This window comes from Natator depressus, chromosome 10 (genome assembly GCF_965152275.1).
Source record: "Natator depressus isolate rNatDep1 chromosome 10, rNatDep2.hap1, whole genome shotgun sequence".
In the NCBI taxonomy this organism is placed as follows: Eukaryota; Metazoa; Chordata; order Testudines; family Cheloniidae; genus Natator; species Natator depressus.
The window spans coordinates 4,718,814-4,735,580 of record NC_134243.1 but is presented as its reverse complement, the minus strand read 5'-3'; the positions used below and the strand labels follow the sequence as shown (position 1 = coordinate 4,735,580).

The window sequence follows — 16,767 nt, the reverse complement described above, 5'->3', positions numbered from 1 at the left end:
GATGCAACTCAGATTTTGTTCACTTACTGGCTTCGTCAAAGCATTGTATCTCTCTTGCATGCCTGGGTTCCTGCCTTTCAAATAAGATTACATGGGCCTAATGCAGAATGGTGAAAATTAGGTAGGTGGAGCAAAAGATGCCATTTCACTTAACTTCTGCTTTGCTAGAAGACGACGGGCCTGGTGGTGGGACTCAGTATTTTAAAATCTTAAACTCCACCACATTTCAGATCACTGAAGTATTCATGCAAAAGCTGAGCTGTTTCTATTTTGGAACAGTCTGCTGTGTATCTTAGGTATTTGTTGGTTTTGGTTCTAAACAGAGCATCTGATCAAACTGGAGCAACAGATCTACCTCCATCTTGTCAAAAGCAAAGTTGTGAAAGACAATGGTTGCCTTTTATACCTGTAAAGAAAAGTCTTGTTTTCTCTTGGTACCTCACTTTAAGTCATCAAATGTTTACCAAAAATAAACCATCAGTAACATGCACAACTGTCAAAGTTTAAAAAAAAAAAAATCAAAGCTTTATTTAAAGCTGTCATTACAATCTAGTAGCAAGTACACTCCGCTCATCTGGCAAGACTCTCGCATTGCTTTTCTCTCCTGTTTTGCGAGGAGGGGGCTAGTTTCAGTGAATACCTTCTCATGCATAGTTTTTACATATAGTATTGCATTAAAGCTGTAGGTTTTAACTGCAGCAAGCCACATGAATTCTAGTGTTAAGTGATGCAATTCGAAGTTTAGTACACGAGCGCTAGGACTTTGAACTAAAGTGCAAAAGACCCAAGTTCAGTTTATTTAAAATGTGCAGTCTTCATGAGGCATATACAAATAAAATGCTAATTAGCTATTGCACTGTAAAATTAACCCATTAGTAATCTGCATTTTGTTTTGCTACCCCTTTACAAGAGCTATATTCTACACATCAGTAAAATAATCTCAAGAGTTGTACAGCAGCGGTGGTTAGCATCAAAGTGTTACACCATGGTCAGGTCTGCACACAAGTTGTACTGTGCAAACCTAGTATGGAGACAATTAGATTGGTTTATTTAAAAAAAACCGCTCACTGTACATAAAAGAAAAATCAGGTCAACTATAATCCAGTGCTAAGAACTTATCAAGTTTAATCAAAGCTGTGTGAACAGTTTTAGAGTAAGATGTTTTAGGGGGTCCAATCTGCCTTCCTTGGTGTTCTCATTCACCTGTGTGAAGTAGGTGTAAAATCACTGCCCTTTTAACGGAGTAAACTGCCCTTTAACTGCCCTTTTTACTGTTTTCACTTTGGTGTAAACAGTAACTCAAGGTAGTGGAGAATGAGGCCTGCTATTTAATAGTAAAAGCTATGGAATCCTGAAACAGAGCAACTTGCTCCCTAGAACTGCTCCCTCTAATCAAGTCATGTGGATTTTCACAGCTGTTTACAGAGCTACTCTAGATTTTCTTTCAGAGGAGACAACACTTAATTCTAAATATTGTAATAAACTGCTCTGGTGCCTTGCAAACTTTAAGTACTACACACAGTTTTCAGATTGTTAAACTAAAATTGGAAGGCTGACAAATTTTTTTTTAAAAAGCGGATGTTAATTTTTACTTCTATAAAAAAAAATAACGGTGATACAAACATGAGTCCTTCTCCTTTCCACTATGTTAAACGTACATGTGGGAGGGGAAGAATCTTTCACGTTCTATAGTGGGAGAAAAGCAGCAGAACAGATGCTGCAGACATGGATGTGCTTAATTTCATGGGTGTGAGTAATCCCCTCATCAATTGCATAGAGTTAAATGTGCATAAATCTGCACAGGCTTTTAACTGTGGTTCCTTAATCTGCCTCTGCTGGTAAAGGGAGCGTATAAGCATATTTTCAAACTAGGAGCCTAAGGGAGGTGATCCATCAGGCCTTCTGCACAAGCAACTCCCAGCAAAGTCTTGCTTTGAAGGACCACAAGCCTGGGCTCCAATTTAAAGCATTTTGCGGGGTTAATCTGTTCAGAAGCCCATGCTATGTCCCTAGTAATTGTTTTTCAAATCCTGCTATCACATTTTGATTTGGGAATATTAAAAAACAGGGTGTGTTTTTTTTTAATGCTGCTTTTGACAAAGATATTCCTGATTATTAAGCAAAAAGACAATTCCCCTCCAATTACCGTGCTGCTAGTTTCAGCTTGCTGTGATAAGCGTGGTAAATTTTTGCCTTACACACTATAATTCTATTACATGAAACCTCTCCAACCTGTCAAGGTTGCAGGGGGCCAGTGTCGGCTCCTTGAAAAGATGCACTGCTCTATATACTCAATATACATGCATCACCAGATCACACTACAAGGGGCCCATTGACTGCCTGTTTTGATTTTCTGGAGACAATTGTCTTCAGTTGTTAAGGGGAGTTTGGCACAGAAATCAGCACTTTCAAGTTTCTCAGTTATCGTTTGTGAGAGTCACTGTTGACAAGGCCAGCCCTGGCTTCGTGCAAAATAAAAGTGTTTTTTCTAATGCTACATTGGTACACAGCATAGTTTCGTTCCATTCAGAGAGCAGCCCCTCCCCCAGTAATTACTAGAAGAATTGGAAGTTTTAGATGTCCCCAAAATATCTTGTTTTGAAGAGCAACAAAACAGCCTTTTAAAAACAGGAATTGTTCTGGGCAGAACTGTTCCACTTCGAACCCTTACATTCAGATTTCCCCGTTTTCCAGAAGCCCATAGTTTACTTCCAGGTACAAAAACGAACCTGGTTCTTACATCACCCCTTTTAAGAGGCAGGGCTCAGAAAATCAGACCATTCACAGAGGGGTGTAAGGAGAGAGAGGAATTGCTTAGGGTGGTTCAAACACGTACAGCTAGAAGTGAGGGGATCAAAAGGAGTAAAGAAAAAAAAGGCTGAATTACAACCCCAATTCCCAGCTGCGAGGCCCATGCAATAAGGGAAGCTTCAGCGGCCGAGTCATTTAAAGCCAGACAGGACAGAGCCCTACACAATGTGCTACGGGGAACAATCCTTGCCCAGCGGGGAGACAGACTGGCCCTCACTGTGGCCTTGGTTGCATTTATATATTGGCACAAAATAAACGATCCGACAAACCCGGCTGCATTTCACTTCTTCTCCATGAAGGGGCTGAAGAGACCCCACTCGAACGCCAGCATGGCCTGAGGGGTCAGCCTCTCTTTGGGCTTCTTGAAGTTATCCTTCTCTGTGCGGAGAGCTCGCAGCACGTCCACCGGATCCGTCTTGCCCGTGAATTTCTGCACTGATTCTTCCCTGCAAGTTAAAGCGACACCCGTTGTGTGCCCCGTGCATAGCAGCAAAGGGAATCAAGACTCAAGGCCAGGTTTGGTTTTCTGGGACTCCGGTGGCCATCTGGAGACTTGTTTTTAGAAACTCCCTTTGGCTTTACACCAGAGTAACAGAACAGAATCTGGCTGTAGTCTGTCTCCTCCCACCACCCTCACTGGTGGGGAGCAGGCTGGTGGAGGGGTGGAAGCCAATGGGGAGGGTATCTTCTTCCGTCATATCCCTGTAGAAGGCTGGCTAGGAATGAGTTACCCTGGATGGGGAGCTAGGGGGAGATGAGACCCCCCCTCCCCGCCCCATCACCTACCTGGTGCTTCTCATACTGGTGGGAAGGCAAAATTTCCCTTCCCCTGTGAGTCACCAAGTGAAAGGTCTGTTGCTGGAAGGCAGGAAAAGCAGCCGCATTCCTCGGCCTGGTGCAGGACGGGGCAATGCTATGGGGCATCTCCGTTCCCGCAGAGCCCGCTGTCCCCTCACACTCAACTGGGCCTGCCAGTGAGGCACTTGGTGCCCAGGGGGCTGCGGGAGGCACTGAACTCTACTCACGAGACCCGCAGGAAGGGGTTGTAGTGGAACTCCTCCTGCAGAGTGGAGGGCACCGTGGGCAAGTCCTCATCGTCTCGGAGCTGGGGAGAAACCACAGACTCGTTCAGCATATGGAGACGGTCCCCATCACTGAGCTCATGGAGAATATCAGAGGCAGATGCTTAGAAGCTCCTAGACATGGGGACAAGCACCTTAAACACACAGACCGATTAGAGGGGAAACAAATCTAGCGTTCGCAGAACTCAACGTTCGTTCCAGCCTCCCCCTCCCGCTGGGACTCTCCGCTTCGGAAGGGGAAACACCTACTTTTGCCCAAGCGAGTTTCTTTTTCACAATCTCATTCTCCGGTTCCACTTTCAAAGCAAACTTGAGGTTCCTCACGGTGTACTCGTGCCCACAGAACACTTTCTGCAAGGCAAACGAGACAATGCACCTTTACGGCCTGCATGTCGCCCTGGGCTTGGTACCTCCCCACCCAGGATAGCACGTCTTGAGACGGCGTCCCAGCGGCGGAGACCCAGGTGAGCTCCGGGGGACTAGCGTTCCCTCCTGTGGAGGAGCCTGGATGTGGAACTCCCTCAGCCAGAGCCACGGGCTGCTGGTCTTCAGAGTGCACCGCAGAGCTCCGCGGCTTAGCCAAGCAGCTGCTTGACCTTGGGCAGAGATTCTGGAGGGCTCTTCTCTCTAGCGGGCTGGGGTGTCCTACCAAGGGAGGATGCATTTAATGCACGTGGTTTGCCCACTGCAATTAATCCAGGGGGAAGCAGCTGCCTGGGGAGAGCTCTGGGCCTGATTCCCCATAGTCACAGTGTCTAGGAATGATTTGGGGGGAGCTCTCTGGCCCGTGTCATGCAGGAGATCAGACTAGATTATCACCGGGGTCCCTCTGACTTTGGAATCTATGACTCATGCTGAGGGGACGGTGGGAAGTAGACGCTGGTGGAGCGTTCTGGGCCCAGTCCCCACACTCGTGGAGCAGCCACGGCCATTCCGGTCAAAGAGTGGCATTTGGCCAACGTGTCAAATGGCAAGAGGCTGGTGCCAGCCAGAGAGAATCCAGGCGGCGCACGTTGCTCAGGAAGATGGAGAAGCACGTTGGCACCAACGCGCTGCAGGCATAAAGCTCTGCCCGGCCTGCTCCGAGACACAGAGAGGGAGATGAAGGGAAATAGGGGAGAGGGCCCGGACACCCCCTGAAATAGGCGCGACACTCACAGTGTCCTTCGGCAAAGCACCCAGGATTTCAGTCAGGTTCCTGTACATCTGCTCGGCCGTCCCTTCAAAGAACTTCCCACAGCCACCAATGAACAAGGTGTCACCTGGGCGGGAAAACACGTCACCTTATTGTGGGGAGGGCAAGGAGGTTCTGCCTGCAGGGCAGGCGGGAAGCCTGTGGCCAGGGGCTGATGCCTGGGGGAAGCCCACCCTGCTGCTGTATCTGTGCCAAGGCTGAACCGGACTTTACTCCCCGGGCCTGGCAGTCAAGCATGTTTTGCTGGTCTAGTGGGCAGGGCACTATTCCTAGCTCTGCCACAGGCTTCCTCTGTGCCCTTGGGCAAGTCACTTAGGCATATAAATACTTAAGAGGATCTGGACCTCTGGGCTTCAGTTCCCCATCCACACAATAGGAATAACAGCTCTGCCCTGCCGGGTCAGGGGCCAGAGAAGGGCCTAGAGAGATATCACTTTAAAGGAAAACAAAGCCCATCTTGCTCAGGCTTACCCTTAAAATGAGGCAGTTCCCATGCAGATTGCAGCTAAAGGAGGATGGAATCTAAATGATTCTGCGTGGAATTCTAGTCTAATGATCGGTCCCCCCACATAGCTCACTCAAAGGGATCTCAATCGGAGACTGTCTGAGACTTTTCAGCTCTGGCTGGCTTCTCAAGAAGGTGCTGAATACCTGAAAAGACGGCTGGAGCATCGGGGGAGTTCTCTTCCCACATGAAATAACACACGTGGCCTGACGTATGGCACGGCGTGAACAGGCACCTCACGTTAATATCCCCGAACTGCAGAGACAAAGGGGCAATCCGGGTTGGTATTATCACCACACCTAGGGACCCTAGTCAAGGACCGGGACCGCACTGCTCTAGGCGCTGCATAAACACAGAGCAAAGAGATGGTCCCTGCCCCAGAGAGCTTCCAAACCAAGCAATACGGACTTCCCTTCGTCACGACAGGATGCTACAGCAGGTCAGCTTACTTCCATCCCAGCCGAGATCTGCTAGCCGACATTTTTCAGAAGTCACCTGCTTACTCTTCGGTACAACTGAAATCACCAGAAAGGCCTGGCTTTGCAACCATTTTAGAAGCAACGCCTCACCGTGGAGAAGAGAAGTATCTTCTTGTTTGGAACAAAGGTGAGTGACCTGGCACATCAACGTGACGGTGACCCCTGCCCAGGAGCATCAGAAGCTTCCTAAAAGCGCGGCAGGCCACCAGCGGCCCTAACCATGGACCTACTCCCATGCTACCCCTTTCCCCCCCAAGGCCCTGCCCCCATGCCACCCCTCAGGCCCCACCCCCCACTCACTCCTCTCTGTCCCTGCCCCGTCACTTGCCCTTACTACCAATAAAAAGTGGGGGGCCATGGCCTGTGGCCCCCCTATGTTCTGGCACCCCTGCCCCTCCCTCACCTCAATAACTAGATGACTCAAGATGGAAATGGGGCAACCAAAAGATAAAATTCTCAAAGATAGACATGCAAGAATATTTTCCATGTTCCCTACCTGCTAATGCCAAAGACGATGCAGGACAAGTGACAATTATGATTAGTATTTATAAGGCATTTTTCCCTCTTCCTGGCATTTCACCAACAGGACAAATATTAGCAAATTAAGATTCACAACAGGCAGGTGTTATCCCTGTGTTACGCGTGGGGAAATTTAGATTGGGGATTGGCAGTTTCTGGCTCGCAGGCCTGTGCTCACATCCACCCCAGAGTATATAAAGCCAGCTATGAAGTTCGTCCACAGGATCTATTTGAACAAAGACGGGCTGCAAAATTTCTGGCACTGTGTTGACTGGCAGTGTTCAGATCTAGGATTTGGTTCAATGTGTTTTAAAGAAAAGGGTCATTTGTAAAATTCAGATGCACATTTGGATTTCAAAGAGTCCCCAAGCAGAGCTTTCCAGCAGAGGCGATCTATCACATGTGGACTTATAACCTTGGGAAAATGCTACCATCTACTGGCTATTTGTTCCACATGAGAATCTGCCGCAGAGAAACCTGGCAGCAGTAAACCAGGGAAGGTTATTGACGCTGGATCCTAGCACCGACCCCCGCGTGGTGATCCCATAGATTCCCACGCACGCTAGAGCGGAGACAGACCGAAATGAATTAGTAGTTGGAGCAACTGACAGACAGCAGCTTTCTCATGCTTCCCCCCCTCTCCCCTGGTCACAGCAGTGGGTTACACAGCAAAAAAAACCAAAGACAGTAAGAGTGTGTGTAGTGGGAGCATGGACCAAATCCTTCCCTCGGTTACGCCCCTACAATCTCATGCACATTCAACCCAGGGCAAGCAAAGGACTCTTGCGCTCTGGTCCCCGTTCTCACATTGACTCTCTGTGGGTCTTTGGGCACATCACTTCCCAGCTCTGTCCTTCACCATCACCCTCAGTAAAACAGGGATCCTGACACCGACCTCCCTGCCAGGGCTCAGGAGATGTCATTCAATCGTGTGTAAAGAGCTTTGAGATCCTGAGGGGGGTGCTAAGTGAGACAAGAGAAACAACAATGTTAATAATAAACCTCCAGTCTCGTACCTTTAACTCCTCATTGTGAGTCACCTTGTGTGTTAAGGCTCCAATCCGTTCATCTGCTCCATACACCTGCAGCTCTGGATACACCTTGGCCAGTTCTTCATTTCCTCGGGCGTGGTCCCTTCACAGACAGGGAATGAGATTAGCGTCTTCACGATACACTTGACATTTACTGCTACCCCAGAGGAAGGGGGAGGGCTAAAACGAGTCTCAGGCTCCTGCATCAATGTAACCCTAGCGTTACAGTACTGCGGGGACAGCCCTGGTGTGTGCTGTGACACGAAAAATACCACAACTCAAGATTTCGGAGCATGAAAAAGGGCCACCTGACATTCTGGAACAGGACACAATTTATCCATATGTGAGCACAGCAGCCCAATAGACCTGTTCTGCATTCGGGACCCAATCCCGGGGAGCACGGAGAGCACTCTGCTTCCACCTCACAGGATCGGGTCCTTTGATATCTCACAGATCACAGAGTGTTGCTGTCATGTCATGAGCAGGGATTTCTGCACAGATCTCCCCCCAAGCCTCATGCACTCTGAATAGAGCATACTATGAACATGAGAACGGCCATACTGGCTCAGACCAAAAGTCCATCTATCTAGCCCAGTGTCTTGTCTCCCGACAGTGGCCAATGCCTGGTGCTTCAGAGGGAATGAACAGAACAGGGCAATTATCAAATGATCCATCCCATTGTCCAGTCCTAGCTTTTGGCAGTTAAGAGGTTTAGGGCACCTGGAGCATGGGGTTGTGTCCCTGGCCATCTTGGCTAATAGCCATTGGCAGACCTATCCCTCACAATACCCCGGCAACCAGTTCCACAGGTTGACTGTGTGTTGTGTAAAGACATACTTCACCGAGTGTGTTTTAAACCTGCTGCCTGTTAACTTCATCGGGTGACCTCTAGTCCTTGTGTTACGCAAAGGGGTAAATAACACGTCCTTAGTCACTTTCTCCCATCATTCGCGATTTTATAGACCTCTAGCATATCCCCCCCCCTTAAGCATCTCTTTTCTAAGATGAACAGTTCCAGGCCTTTTAATCTCTCCTCCTATGGAAGCTGTTCCATCCCCCTAATCGTATTTCTTGCCCTTCTCTGCACCTTTTCCATTTCTAACATACAGTACTGTACCCCTTTCCTCTCCACAGCACTTACCAATGGTGATGGGTGGTAAGAATTGCTTTAAGTGCAACGCCTTCTTTTCTGACAATTTCTAGTAACTAAAATGGGGGGAAAAAAGAGTCATGTCAAAGAGCATAGATTTTAATAAGATCCTGTGTCGGAAAGTTAATCATTAAAGACCCTAAAGACAATCTCGAAAGCCTTGCTGCTTCCTGAAACACGACTCTGCAAAACTAGCATCCTGCAGGGTCTCCCAGTGACTTCAGATTATGTGTGAACAGATCACATTTGAGGAGGCAGTGATTCTAACTACCAGCCCTGCAAACTCACCCTGCGATCAGCCGGAAAGGCAGCGTAAAAAACAGCTGGCACACAAAAAGCCACAGGTACAAGAAACAAGCCGCAGCCTCTTGGGATGGATTTTCATACAACATAGTATTAAATGTTGTCAAATGCTATTTCATTTATAAATCAGAACCCAGCATCAGTGAGAGAGTTAAGTGATGGATATTTTTGTTAGAAGAAAGAGATAACCAGAACAGTGGGTCTCTGCCTGGCAGTTTGAATGTGAGCAAATAATACTATACACAGCTCCTGACCGCCCCTCTCCTGGGAATCAAAAGAAGTGCTTAGTACATCATGTATCGTCCTAACACTGTGAGCTTCCATAAACTCTTTCAAGATGTCTTATCGCAAATGTCACAAACTCAGCACATTTCTGGTAGGATCTTTAAGCATGATGCCTTCGGGAGCTCCCTAGAACACTGGGGGAATCCACTCTGTGATCACGGACAGATCAGATCGCGGTAACTCACACTACACCACTGGAAATCCAACTGCAAATACGCCCCTAATTCGAATCCCCCTCCCAAATATTCGCAGCATTGATATTGACAGGGATTCCTACCAATCGGGAGATTGTGATATTGGCTTCCACTTGTGCAACAGCGCTTTTTGGCCCAATTTGCATAAGCGTGTGCACAAAACTGTATGCATGTCATTTGCACATGCAATCACCACAACTGCACGTGCAATCACAACACCTCCAGCTACAAATTATGTGCATGCCTTTTCACATATTTTCACATCAATATGAAAGTCTGGTCTTGGGTATTTGCGTCATTTTGGTCTGATTAAGGGTCAAACTGTGATCAGAAATGATACTGGGCACAAGAAGGGTGCAAAGGGCAACCCACCTGCAGGAGAGAAAGGGCTGCCCAGAGGCAGCGATGCTATCAGCATGACCACTCCCAAGGGGACGAGAAGGTGAAGCATAGCCCCACTGTCTCCCACCCCAGCCGGCCAGCCCTGGAGAGGAATGCACCCTGCACCCCTTTTAGGGATATAGCAGCAGCCATACTCCCCCATGCTCCCTGGAGGCATCATGCTTCCAGAGCCTATCGGAAATGGAGACAGATCCTCTCTCCCCGACGGGCCCCCTGCCCAGCCAGTGACTGTATTTGATGGCCAGGTTGGCAGTGGATGAATTCTGTCAGATACAAGCTGTGTTGCTATGAGGGATGCTTTTTCCATGCTGCTAAGCCCAGTAGCTCCAACCTGCTGCACCATGATTGGTTCAGCTGCCAGTCTCAAGGCCAGCTAAAGCAGGGAGAGTTGAGCGCAAGACTAAACACCTAGCCTCATAACAAAAAACCACAAAATTCTTCACTGGTTGTAGAAACAGAGCCAGGCTGCCATTCTGGTGAAAAGGAACACTACCAACCCCCCGTGCTGCATGAAGCCTCCTGGTGGAAGGCAGTCTCTGGAAGCCAGGGCCCCAGGAAGTTTGATGCTGTTAGCAAGAAAACACTTCAGAGTTGGCTAGTGGAATGCAATCGCACGGAACATGAGGGAGATGGACAACTATAGACTTGAAATCCTGGGCATCGGTGAGAGAGGAGTGTTGGGTGTGGATAAGAAGTACTTCGAGCAAGAGGACACCACCACACAGGGAGCAGCGCCCCATACAACAGATTCTGTGGGGGGAAAAATCATTCATCAACTGCAATCAATGAACCAATGCAACGTAGATGCCGAACTCCAAACCAGAGGCCCAAAGATGTCAATCAGTGCTCCGCTCCAACAGAGGAGCACAGCGATGACGACAAGGAGGACTTCTACAATTGCCTCTGAAGTGTGATTGACAGACTACCTAAACGCGACTTACTCCTTGTCTTGGGCAACTTTAATGCTGGAGTAGAATGTGATAACCAAGGAATGGAAAGAGCAACAGGGAAGCATGAGCTGGGAACCATCACCCAAAATGGCAAGAGACTCATTGAATTGTGTTTGGTCACCAACCTAGTTCTTGCAAGTAGCCTGGTCCCTCACAAAGACACGTGGAATTTGTCAGATGGCAAAAGAAAAAATGAGATCGACCACAACTGCATTCGCCGAAGATGCAGGTAATCTGTCCAAGATCTAAGGGCATACTGAGCAGCAGATGTTCACAGCAACCACAATCTTTGCATTGCTAAACTGAAATTAAAACAAGAGGAAGATCAACTTTAAACAGAAAGTGGTAAAGAAAATCAACAGTACAAAACTGAAACCAGAGAGTCCTGTGAGAAATTCCAGCGTGAACTAAGGAACAGATTGCAGGCACTGACAGAGGCAGAGAAAGGTGACACAGAATGGGCCTGAAGAAAAAGGGCAGCACTCAGAGACAATGTGAATCAAGCTGTACCGTCACAGTCGGATATCAACACAGACAGAGCAAGAACTGGATAGGCCAAGAGACATGGCGTCTCAGCAAGGAAAGAAAAATTACCAAAGGAAAACTCCTGAATTCTAAGACCAACAAACTATTGGAAAATGTACAGGAGGAATATAAAAAAGCAGACAAAACAGTGAAAAGCAGCTCAATGAAAGATAAACGGAGATATGTTGAAGACCGAGCAGCAGACGCTGCTGCTAGCATAGGAAACCACAGAGCCACTTACCAAGTGACTAAAACCCTGTGTGGAAATTTCAAAACAGGACATGGGCCAATAAAAAGCAAAGAGAGAAGAAAGAAAGCTCACAACGGAGGTAGAACTGAAAAGCAGATAGGCAAAGCATTTCAAAGAAATCCTCAATAGACCCAGCTCCACTTCAGCATCTGATGTTGGTGAAATACATGGACCTGATCAACTTGACTAACATCGGTCACTAGAGAAATATCAGAAGTGAAGGCTGCAATCAAAAAGCTGAAAAGTAACAAAGCAGCAAGAGATGATCAAATTCCAGCAGAAATGCTAAACGTGGTTGATACCATAATCTTAACGAAACGGACAGAGCTGTTCAACCAAGTTCGGGGAAAAAAGACCCTCCCTGACCAGTGGAAACATGGAATCATTGTCAGAATACCCAAAAAGGGTTGATCTTACTGATTGTAACAACTGGAGAGGAGTTGTAGGGAAAGCCTTCTGCCATGATACTACACAGGATGAAAGGCAGTTGATACAAAGATTAGGGAAGGCCAGGCTGGATTCAGGCCCAAGAGATCCTGCGTGGATCAGATGTTCACACTAAGGTCCATCATAGAAGAATGTGTAGAATGGCAATCTCCCCTCTTGGTCAATTGCATTGATTTTTCAAAAGCCTGCACAAGACCGTGGAATATTCCTCAGTCCTACAGCATCCCAGCTGAAGTTGTCAAGCTCATCAAGGAAGTTCTGTGTAAGGGTGAACACCCAGAAAACAGAGCGCTTTAATATGGACACTGGCGTGAAACAGGGCTGCATTTTATCTCCACTGTTCTTTAGCACTGCCATAGACTGGATAACGAAGAAGTGTATTAGCAACACAAACATCAGTATAGGATGGGTGGATGGCAAATGCCTAGAAGACCCAGGCTTTGCTGATGATATTGCGCAACTAAGTGACACCCTGGAAAAGTTACAAACAAAGACAGACAACCCAGCAACAACAGCATGCCAAGTAGGGCTCAAAATTAGTTATGCTAAAACAAACATCCTTGAAACCAAGACGTCAAGCAGTAACATCACATTAGAAGGCAAAAATATCAAGAAAGAAGAACAGTTCACCTACCTGGGCAGCACCATTTTAGCCAACGGAGACCCCAAGAAAGAAGTGACATCAAGGGATAGGAAAGGCATCCACAGCATTTACAAAACTCATCAATGTATGGAATCAAGGCTACACAGCACCAGAACAAAACTGAGAATTTTCAATTCAGACGCAATCTCGGTGCTAAGATATGGCTGCAAGAACCGGAGAGCTACTAAAAAGTCAGACAGAAAACGAGACACCATTGAAAATAAGTGCCTACGAAAGATTCTGGGCACTGGCTGGAGAGAGCATCACCAATGAAGAGATCAGAGAATTCACCAACCCACAACTCGTTTCTGCCATACATAGGGCATGTACTTCGGATGACGATGCACACAGCTACCTGCATGTAGCAGTCCAGTGGAAACGAACTCGTGGGAGGAAACAAGGACGCCCAAGAGAAACCTTAAGAACCCCCATTATCAGGGAGGGCACAACCGTCTATCTCAACACCATAGAGCAAATGGAAGCCATAGCAAATGACAGAGAGGAATGGAGAAGACTGGTTTCCACCCTGTGTGCTCACACTGGATGTAATAATGTCCTAATAAAGCCGAGGGCTTTAGAGGCGGTTTTTTTAAATCGACATAAAATATAGTTTTAGTACCATATTCTTAAGGCTGCTCCAGATCAGGCCTTAAGCTATTAATTAATTGTTTGAATCAGCAAAGCAACAGTCACTAACAGTCAGATTTCCCTTGGTACTTACAGTATTTATCCCTTTAGTGTAAGGAATGCAGCACACAATGTGGAGATGTATCAGAGACTCAGACTCTCCAATGAACTCGGCCTGGGTGGAACTCTGTACTACTGGGGTTCTGCATTGGAACAAGGATCAGCCCACCTGGAGCTCAATGCAGGATGGAGGCTTCTGTTATCAGAGGGTACATCTGCACGGCTATAAAAGACCCGTGGCACAGCTGCCCTGACTCAGCTGACTTGGGCTAGCTGGGCTCTGGCTGCGGGGCTAAAAAGGGCAATGTAGATGTCCAGACGTGGGTTGGAGCCCAGGCTCGGAGACCCCACAAAGGGGGAGGGTCCCAGAGCCCAGGCTCCAGCCTGAGCCCAAACACCTACATTGCAATTTTCATTCCACAGGCCAATTGATCCAGGCTCTGACACTTGGTGCCATAGGTTTTTTATTGCCATGTTGATGTACCCCAAGACAACAGGCAAGTGCTTAAGAATGGATCCCCATCATTTCCATCTCACCATTAATGCTGCTTGTTTGCTTTTGTGCCTCAAAAGCTCAAAAATCACAAGTCAGGCCTCTAAAATCAGGAGGTTATTTTTAAAAACTCTGATAATGTTTAAGCCAATTAAATAATTTTAATAAAATAATTAACAAACAAATAATAATTTAAAAACTAATTTGGGTTTTGTCTCTTTGCCTTCTGGTTTGTGAGACTTGAGGATCAGATTTTCAGGCTCTTCCCCAAACCATGAAGAGGACTAGAAACTTTCATTTAAAAAACAATTAAGCTGAGATTCTCACATAATGATAGGACTTTAGCAGCATCACTCCAAAAACCTAGTATTGCCAGGCCCATGATAAAAATCACCAGAGTTGGCAACACTGCATTTTGCATAATGAAACAACCCAGGCCAGTTTCACCTTTGTTTCTAGTCAGTTTCATTTTCCATCCTCTCCACTAGCACAAGACTGTTCTTGTGTTTGGGTGTCCAGCACTGCAGGGCAAAGTGTGAATCAAGAAAAACAAAACAAAAACATTTTTACTTCAATTTTAAAAAAACCGTTTAAGGCTCTTCTGTTTGTTTTAGGTTGTATAACATCTTTTTTGAGCTTTCCCCCTAAAACAATATACATTTTGGGCCTAAACCATAGTCAAGTGTCATTTTACAACACACAGTTGCAATCCCAGGGTCCATCCTACAGACCCACACTGAGTAACTTTTAAATCCTGCAAACAAACAGAGAAGCATTTACAAGATTGGGCCTCATTTGTACAGCACCTGGCACAACAGGATCCAGTGAGACTGGGAACTTCAGGCACTATCACAATACACACGTTTAATAAATACAATGGCTTCTTGTTTTTCCTGATGGTAACTTTTCACTGAGCTCAGACCTGCTGCAGGCATCCACCCTGGACTAACTAACCCCATAGCCCTTGTTTGATAGATCACTATGTGCTCTTAGTGGAAGCCAAGCTAACCCAATGCTCTAGATTCCTTCCTTTGGTGTCTACAAACAAGCCAGCCTGCTCTGAACAAACGGCCTGAACCAGGACCAGATGTCCTTTAACTTCAAGGCTTTAAGTAGCAAAATTCCTAGTTACCCTCTTGGGAACAGCCGCATCCACTGCAACAGCTTCCTTGGTATTTTCCTCAATGACCAAGTACATGTAGTTATCTTCCAAGACTGAAATAACTTTGACCTTCATAGTCCGAGGGTTGTGAAGCTACACGTGAGCTGTAAGGGCAATTCCATTGTTTTAGAACGATCCCACACAAATCACAAAAATTACAAAAAATAATCTTCCCAGAATACACTGTGGGGGAATTAATGAGACACACGGAAGCCCCCAGCCCACGCGCAAATCATCCTCGTGTGAACTCCTCGCACCCGCCTCCCCCCCCACCAATGTGAAAAAAGCCCACACGCGGTGTGAAAATCCCCGCACGCCGATCACCTCCTCCACCCCGGTGCAAATTAATCAGCTGTCTGCTAGTGTCACCCCCCCATGCCCTCGTGCACCCCCTTTCACACGCGTGTGCAACAACCCCCCACCCCCCTCGTGCACACCCAGCCCGGCTCGCGGGTGATCGCGGCAGCCCCGGGGTTCGGTACCTGCTCGGGGCGGGGAGCTCCCTTCTGCGGGGACCGGGCAGGCTGCGGGGACCGGGAGGCCCCGGCCGGCGGATCGGAGCGTAGCCCAGTCACTGTGCGCCAGGGCCCGCCCCCAGGGCCCGGAGCCAGCCGCCTCCATCCCCGGCCCCCGCCGGGGCCCGCCTCCCGGCTCTCCCCAGCAGCTGCGCTCAGCCCCGGGCGGCCGCCGCCCGTTCTCCTGCGCTGCCCCGGGACAATTTGCGCGACCCCAGCAGCAGCTGCCCGCTTGCAGGGGTCGTGCAAGGCCAGCTGCTGCGGGGGAAGGGGGGCGCAACCCCCCCCCCCGCTTAACCCTCCTCTTCCTCTCTCGGACCCCCCCCCATCCCCTGCCCAGCAGCCCAAAACACCTGGCCCAGGAGGAGCCCCCCCCCATTCCTCTCCTTACCTTCCCCCTCCCTGGTGGCAAGTCTTGCCCTCAGGTGACAGGTGTGTCCCACCAGCACCCAGGGGAGCCACTGTAGTTTCATAAAAAGAAAAAAGAAAAGGAGGACTTGTGGCACCTTAGAGACTAACCAGTTTATTTGAGCATGAGCTTTCGTGAGCTACAGCTCACTTCATCGGATGCATAGTTTCAGTAGCCAGCAGGTGAGGGCCCGCTGGCAAGCCTGTGTCCGCGTACCTGCTTAAAAGCAATGGCCTGGGGGGCCCCACATGGCTCTGCAGCCTATGCTGTCGTGGTAAGGTCAAGGGGAAAAGCTCTTTGACCTCAGCCCGGGCAGACGGGTGGCCGATTCTTCCAGGCCTCGCATGTCAGAACAGCTGTGTCATCTCGCCTCATCATTCCCTCCCGGCAGTACCCATCCGTAAAAGGCAGAAATGTTAAATCCTCCACCATGTACCTGAGCCCCTTAGCCCAATCCCTTCCCGCTACACTGGGAGGGCCTGGCAGTGGGCAGCAAAGAAATTGTGTGGGAGGAGGAGAGGGAAGGTCTTAAATTATTTCCAGTCCACTGTGGGCCGTGGAGAGAAGAAGAAACTTCAGCCTTCTCCCCTTGAAATTCTGGATCTTTTACAAACTTATTCCCCCTCCCGCCCCCGCCCACCACTTATCAACATAACCAGCGTGAAGCAGCAACTGGGGTCCTGGCACCTTGCCGAAGCACACGCAAAGGTTTTCTATTTCTTTGTACCTA

The 16,767-nt window shown here is 48.1% G+C and overlaps 1 protein-coding gene across 1 annotated transcript; it reads right to left on the bottom strand.

Annotated features, from left to right (window-relative positions):
* Positions 1-533: 533 nt before the first annotated feature.
* LOC141994737 (hydroxyacylglutathione hydrolase-like protein) lies at positions 534-15,731 on the bottom strand. Its single transcript, XM_074965040.1, has 9 exons — positions 15,596-15,731; positions 15,084-15,217; positions 8,764-8,828; positions 7,608-7,725; positions 5,740-5,848; positions 5,052-5,155; positions 4,143-4,244; positions 3,837-3,916; positions 534-3,257 (listed from the first exon to the last, which is right to left on the bottom strand). The coding sequence occupies exons 2-9, from the start codon at positions 15,186-15,188 to the stop codon at positions 3,092-3,094; spliced, it is 849 nt and encodes a 282-aa protein (XP_074821141.1). The 5' UTR covers positions 15,189-15,217; positions 15,596-15,731; the 3' UTR covers positions 534-3,091.
* Positions 15,732-16,767: the final 1,036 nt, after the last annotated feature.